The following is a 7,418-nucleotide window of genomic DNA, read 5'->3' as shown; positions in this document are numbered from 1 at the left end:
TGCTGAGTCCTCTATTTTTTGTCATTTACATAAATGATTTGGATGCGAGCATAAGAGGTACAGTTAGTAAGTTTGCAGTTGACACCAAAATTGGAGGTGTTGTGGACAGCGAAGAGGGTTACCTCAGATTACGATAGGATCTTGACCAGATAGGCCAATGGGCTGAGAAGTGGCAGATGGAGTTTAATTTCAATAAATGCGGGGTGCTGCATTTTGGGAAAGCAAATCTTAGCAGGACTTATACTCTTAATGGTAAGGTTCTAGGGAGTGTTGCTGAACAAAGAGATCTTGGGGTGCAGGTTCATAGCTCCTTGAAAGTGGAGTTGCAGGTAGATAGGATAGTGAAGGCGGCGTTTGGTATGCTTTCCTTTATTGGTCAGAGTATTGAGTACAGGAGTTGGGAGGTCATGTTACGGCTGTACAGGACATGGGTTAGGCCACTGTTGGAATATTGCATGCAATTCTGGTCTCCTTCCTATCGGAAAGATGTTGTGAAGCTTAAAGGGTTTAGAAAAGATTTACAAGGATGTTGCCAGAGTTGGAGGATTTGAGCTATAGGGAGAGGCTGAACAGGCTGGGAGCTGTTTTCCCTGGAGCGTCGGAGGCTGAGGGGTTACCTTATAGAGGTTTACAAAATTATGAGGGGCATGGATAGGGTAAATAGGCAAAGTCTTTTCCCTGGGATTGGGGATTCCAGAACTAGAGGGCATAGGTTTAGTGTGAGAGGGGAAAGATATAAAAGAGACCTAAAGGTTTTCACACAAAGGGTGGTACAGGCATGGAATGAGCTACCAGCGGAAGTGTGGAGGCTGGTACAACTGCATCATTTAAGAGGCATTTGGATGGGTATAGAAATAGGAAGGGTTTGGAAGGATATGGGCTGGGTGCTGGTCGGTGGGACTAGATTGGATTGGGATATCTGGTCAGCATGGATGGGTTGGACCAAAGGGTCTGTTTCCATGCTGTACATCTCTATGACTATATAACAACTTTCCTTTTGCAGTCATAACATTCCGTGGCTAAAGTGGAGGATTCTCATCTTCTTATGGCTAAACTGGAGAACTTCCACCTTTTACAACTAAATAGTAAATTCATGCCTTTAGTGGTTAACATGGTGAATTCCCTGTTTTCTTCAGATTCCTACGAGTCAATCCTAATAAATTATTCACCTTTCATTAACAGTTTTACTAAATGTATCCCATTGCCTGCAGCTTTCATAGAATACGTTTTGATTAAAAACTCATGCTCTTTGCTGCTTCTAAAAAATATATATTGCGTTTTCACTCTTATCCTTGGCTGATTCCTGCTCCTCAGAGTTTAATAAATGCATCCTTCAGTTAGAATGAAGGATCCCCCACCTTTTTAGTCGCTAAACTAAGGTCTCCTAATTTACTTCATCACTTAGACTATGGTTGCTTAGGCTCCTAATTTGATCCTTTTTGCTTTAATTTTGGATCTGCAATGTTCCTGAGCCTGTTCTGAGTTGTGAGTATTACTTTACTTGTCATATTCCCAGCCTATAATACCCTTCACAACTGGGGCTTTAAACTTTATTCTTGAAGGTTCTGGTGTTTGCTGTCTGTGTGGCTGAACCCTGACTCCATCAGTTTTTAGTCATCGTTAATATGCCTCAGAGTTACTTTGATACAGTGAATTTCTTTTGTTATCTAAAAACATGAACGTTTTCTGCTATTGTTTATTTGGAGACTATCCCCCATCATACGCTGTATGATTTTACAACTGTGGTCTGTTTCCATAGACTATGACCAGTTGATGCAGACTATCTCTGCTTTGGGTAACTAATTCTTCTTCTCCAAGGAGTTCTTAACATTTGTGCTGGCAGAAGTGGAACACCAGGCATTGACCCATGCACTGGAAAAGACAACAGCAGAAACAGCCCTGTCGACCCTGCATAGTCCTCCTTACTAACAATTGGAGACCAGTGCCAAAATTGGGAGAGCTGTCTCACAGACTGGTCAAGTAACAGCTTGACACAATCATACTCACAGAATCATACCTTACAGACGACGTTCCAGACACCATCATCACTCTTCCAGGATATCTCCTGACCCACTGACAGGACAGACCCAGCGGAGATGGTGGCACAGTGGTATACATTCGGATGGGAGTTGCCCTGGGAGTCCTCTTAACATTGACTCCAGACCCCAAGAAGTTTCATGGCTTCAGGTTAAACGTGGACAAGGAAACCTCCTGCTGATTCCCACATACCGTCCTCCCTTGAATTATGAATCCATGTTAAACAACACTTGGAGGGAGCACTGAGGGTGACAACAATGCAAAATGTACTCTGGGTGGGGATTTCAATGTCACACCAAGTGAACTAGGTAGATCCTAAAGGACATAGCTGTTAGACTGGGTCTGCAGCAGGTGTTGAGGGAGCCAACAAGCGGGAAATATAGATTTGACTACATCTTTATCAATCTGCTGGTTGCAGATGCTTCTATCCATGACAATGTCAGTAACAGTGACCATCACACTATCTTTGTGGAGATGAAGTCCCACCTTCACCTTTCCATCATGTTGGAAAGATCATCCTGGCTCAATGGACCCTGCAGGAGGGCATGCAAGGAGAAGTATCAGGCATACCGAAACATAGGTGTCAGCCTGATGATGTGACCAAATAGGACTTCTTGCATACTAAACAGCATATGCAGTAAGTGAAAGATAGAGCTAAGGGATCACACAACCAATGGATCAGAACTAAGATCTGCAGTCCTGCCACATCCCGTCATGAATGCTGTTGGACAATTAACTCATTCGAGGAGATGCCACAAATATCCCACCTTCAATGATGGAAGAGTCCAACACATTAGGGCTGGAGCATTCACAGCAATCTTCAACCAGAAATGCTGAATGGATGATCCATCTTGGCCTCCTCCAGTGGTCCCCAGCACCACAGATACCAGTTTTCTATCAATTTGATTCACATCCACATGATATCAAAAAACGATTGAAAGCACTGGACAGTGGAGAAAGTGAGGACTGCAGGTACTCTTCAGCCATGTTCTCAAACTCAGACTTGCTACCACAGCCACATCTCCTTCCTCAGCACCTGCCTACGGAACCGACTGACCCCACACGGACTCCGGACTACATTCAGACCAACAAAATTTGGACCCAACCAGGACAACCAGTACCTACAACAAATCCGAAGCCTCCAGCAACAGACCTCCTTCCGGATCCTCTGCTCCACGCTTGCAGCCGTGCGCCGCTACCTACATTCCTGAAGAAGGGCTCATGCCCGAAACGTCAATTCTCCTGCTCCTTGGATGCTGCCTGACCTGCTGCGCTTTTCCAGCAACACATTTTTGGCACTGGACAGTTCAAAGACTTTGGAACTTGACAACATCCCAGCAAGAGTAATGAAGATGTGTCCAGGACTCACCTAGTCAAGCTTTTCCAAGACAGTTAGAACACTGGCATCTATCCAGATATGTCCTGTACAGAAGAAGCAAGACATATCCAATCTGGCCAACTACCAGCCCATCAGTATACTCTCAATCATCAGTGATTGAGGGGGTTATCAACCGTGCTATCAAGCAACAACTGCTCAGCAATAACCTGCTCAGTGATGCCCAGTTTGGGTTCCGTCAGGGCCACTTAGCTCCTGACCTCATTATAGCCGGAGTTTAAACAGGGAGAAAAGAGCTGAATACAGAGGTGAGTTGAGAGTGACAGCCCTTGACATCAAGGCCGCATTCAATCGAGTGTGGCATCAAGGAGCCCTAGCAGTCCTGGAATCAGTAGATATAAGAGGCATGAGAGTTGGAGTCAAACCTGGCATGTAGTATCAAAACAAAAAATTACAGCACAGGAACAGGTCCTTCGGCCCTCCAATCCTGAACCAATCCAGATTCTCTATCTAACGCTGTTGTTTATTTTCTAAGGATCTATATCCCTGCCCATTCATGAATCTGTCTAGATAAATATTAAATGACGCTATAATGCCTGCCTCTACCACTTCCACTGGCAACATGTTCCAGGCACCCACCATTCTCTGTTTAAAAAAAAATGGTTTGGTAATTGGAGGTCAGTTTTTTGAAATATAGGACATATCTACAGGATTCCTTAGGGTAGTGTCCTAGGCCCAACTATCTTCAATTGCTTCATCAATGATGAAGGTCATACTTGGGTATATTTGCCAATGATTTCACAATGTTCAGCATTATTCATGACTCTACTGGTATTGAAGCAGTCCATGTTCAAATGCAACAAGATCTGGACATTATCCAGGCTTGGGGTGATAAGTGGCCAGTAGCATTTGCACCATACAAATGCCAGGCAATGACTATCTCCAATAAGACACAATCAAACCATTTGTCCTTGACATTCAATAATGTTACCATCACTATCAACATCCTTGGAATTAATGTTGACCACAAACTCCACTGCAATCACCACATAAACACAATGGCTACAAAAGTAGCTCAATGCCTTGGAATACAGTGGCAAGTACCTGCCCTCCTGGCACCCCAAATCCTGTCCATCACCTCCAAGTAACAAGTTAGGTGTGTGAAGGAATATTCCACACTTATGTGATAGGTGCAGCACCAGGAACACTGAAGAAGCTTGACACCATCCAGGTCTAAAAGGAGTATCTGGATGTTGGATATTATTCCTCCAAGATGCTAAGCTGTTCTCTCCTCAAGTCTATCTAACATGATCATTGTGCGTGGTGCTTAAGGCACTCCTGAATATTAGCGCTTTTAGATCTTTGTGTTCTTATACAACAGTATCTGTATTTTTGTATGTGCTGTTTGGTTGAGAATGAACAGGAATGTCATTTGTATGCACAGCATTTGAGTCTGCACCAGCAAAGGAGAACAACCTCTCAGCGCTACAGCTAAAGAGTTTAATGATGCACGTTCTTCAATTTGGGCTGTATACAGTTGGGGCTAACATCAGAACATGATATCATGTGAGCAGTTCAAGATATCCAGAAAGGGAGCAGAGCTTGTACAAAGATGAAATGTATATGAAGATCTAGTTATAACTATAGAATTCATATGTTAAAAGACCGTAGACTTGAACAGCATAGTTTTGGGAAACAAAATAGTCTGAAAGTCAACTGCACAATAAAGCAGTGACAAAAGAAAACAGTGACACTGGATAATACAAAAGTGATGAGAGTTGTCATCATCAGGGACAGAAATCTATCATATCCAAAATACCTGCCAACAAAACCAAGGCACTCATTATGGGCAGGGCTGAAATTAAGTACTAGTCAGTTTTGGTGAGTTTGGATGAGGGTTTCTCTCCATGAACCCTCATGATTTCTTCATAAATTCATCTCGTTATGTATGTATCTCATTCAGTGCCTGTCTACATATATTCTGCTCCTCGACGCAGGTGGAAGTGCTGGCCACAGCTGGGACCTCCAAGGATCCTGGGAGTGATGCAGTTTTAAAGCCCAGTCATGCACCTGTCAGATGCAGGCCCTCCTGGTTCCTGTCAATTGACTCAGACATGTCAAGGATGCTGAGCAGCCTTGTTGGTTGAACATCTGTATTTTTGGTTGCTGCCCATGTAGCATGCCCTGAGGTGTTGATGCCTGGAAGGCTGGAGGAGAAAGAAGTAAACTGAAGTCACCAGGTTACTGTTCTGACTTTTATGCCAGGAATTATCACTGTCTAGTTCGTATCTAGTGGGTGGGAGAATTAGAAAATGCATTTTATTGAGGCTAGATGAGATAATGTTAATGCAAGTAAGTATGCCTTTGTCTGGTCACAAGCATAAATCTCAACTCACTGCTCAATATTTGGTTGAAAAATGGAACTATTTGCTCTCAACGCAAAACTCCTTGCTGTTGATTACATGTGATTTTTCAACTTTTGCCCAGTACCCAAGTTACTTAGTGGCTAGAAAGATTCCGTCAGTGTTGCGCAAGTTGAATGATGTAGAGATGGAAAGCCATGAGGGACAATTGGCTGTTTTTACATGTGTAGAATTAATTTTTCTTTTACTTCTGTGTGCTCTGATCATCTTCAGTTCTGGAGTAAAGACAGTCACTCCTTTGAAGCATAATTTGTCTTAATTGTGTCACAAGATACCTTTTTTGTCTCTCTCTCTCTCTCTCTCTCTCTCCCTCCCCCCCTTTCCCTTTTGCCCTTCTCCCTTTTTCTGTCACCTTCTTTATGTATTCACATTCTAACACTGGTTCATTTCCATTTTTTTAGGCCTGAAATGTTTATGCATCAATTGTGTGTATAAAAATAACACATGTGAAACAGATGGCATTTGCTTGGCTTCTGCCTTTCTTATTGATAGAACAGTAAAACAGTGGAAGACCTGTGTGCATCGCCAGCAGATGATTCCACCAGGGAACCCCTTCATCTGTGCCAGTGTGAAAATGGTGTCAAAAACCATCTGTTGTGACACAAACTACTGTAATAGCGCAGATGTAGAGCTAGCACTACCTAAAGGTAAGAATGCATACTTCTGACTATGTTATTACATCTTAGTACAGAATTTAAAAGTAGTTTTTAAGGTATGTTAATTAACATGACTTGAAAAAGTCCTTTTGTTAACAAACATCAGGAAATGAATCTAAATGTTTTGAGTTGTAATTATAGACAAATGCTAATGAAGATTATATTACAGCAATAAAAATAAAATATTGTAGATGCTGGTGATCTGAAACAAAAACAGAAAGTGCTGGAAAAAATCAGCAGGTCTGGCAGCAGCTGTGGAGAGATAAACAGAGTTAATGCATGAAATCCAGAATATATCTTCTCTGGAAATGAAGGGGGCTGGAAAATAGGTGGATTTTATGCTATCGATAAAGGTGGACTATGGTGGGGGTAGGGTGATCTGGGTATTGGTGAGGAAAGGGAAGAGGAACAAATGTCACAGATGGTAAAGGCAAAGGAAGTACAAATGGTAATAGAGAAGAGAAGACCTACTCTATGAAACTTGGCAAGGTATCTGGCATGATCAATTGTCATAAATTATACATTCCATGTTGGCTTGCTCTAAATATCTTTTAAATACAAAGAGTTATTAATTTCTTTTCAAGAGAGATGTTGAGGAAGGACAATAATCTAGGAGAGTGTGTGCTTTGGCTCGAGGAGAAGTAAAATTTAATTGTTAGGAGAAAGTGAGGACTGCAGATGCTGGAGATCAGAGCTGAAAATATGTTGCTGGAAAAGCGCAGCAGATCAGGCAGCATCCAAGGAGCAGAAGAATCGATGTTTCGGGCATGAGCCCTTCTTCAGGAATGAGGAAAGTGTGCCAAGTAGGCTAAGGTAAAAGGTAGGGAGGAGTGACTTGGGGGAGGGGCGTTGAAAATGCGATAGGTGGAAGGAGGTTAAGGTGAGGGTGCTAAGGTGAGGGTGATAGGCCGGAGTGGGGGTGGGGGCGGAGAGGTTAGGAAGAAGATGGTCAGTGGGGAAGGAGAT

General features: G+C 42.8%; 1 protein-coding gene across 1 annotated transcript in view; it reads left to right on the top strand.

Moving 5' to 3' along the window:
* LOC122551926 (activin receptor type-1B-like) overlaps nucleotides 1-7,418 on the top strand; it is a 59,730-nt gene that overhangs the window by 1,223 nt on the left and 51,089 nt on the right. Inside the window, exon 2 of the mRNA XM_043694495.1 lies at nucleotides 6,198-6,443. Within this exon, the coding sequence (XP_043550430.1) occupies nucleotides 6,198-6,443 (246 nt within the window). The remainder of the gene's footprint in view (nucleotides 1-6,197; nucleotides 6,444-7,418) is intronic.

The sequence above is a fragment of the Chiloscyllium plagiosum genome, chromosome 7 (assembly GCF_004010195.1).
Source record: "Chiloscyllium plagiosum isolate BGI_BamShark_2017 chromosome 7, ASM401019v2, whole genome shotgun sequence".
In the NCBI taxonomy this organism is placed as follows: Eukaryota; Metazoa; Chordata; class Chondrichthyes; order Orectolobiformes; family Hemiscylliidae; genus Chiloscyllium; species Chiloscyllium plagiosum.
The sequence above is the reverse complement of the archived record's forward strand: the minus strand, read 5'-3'. Positions and strand labels throughout refer to the sequence as shown.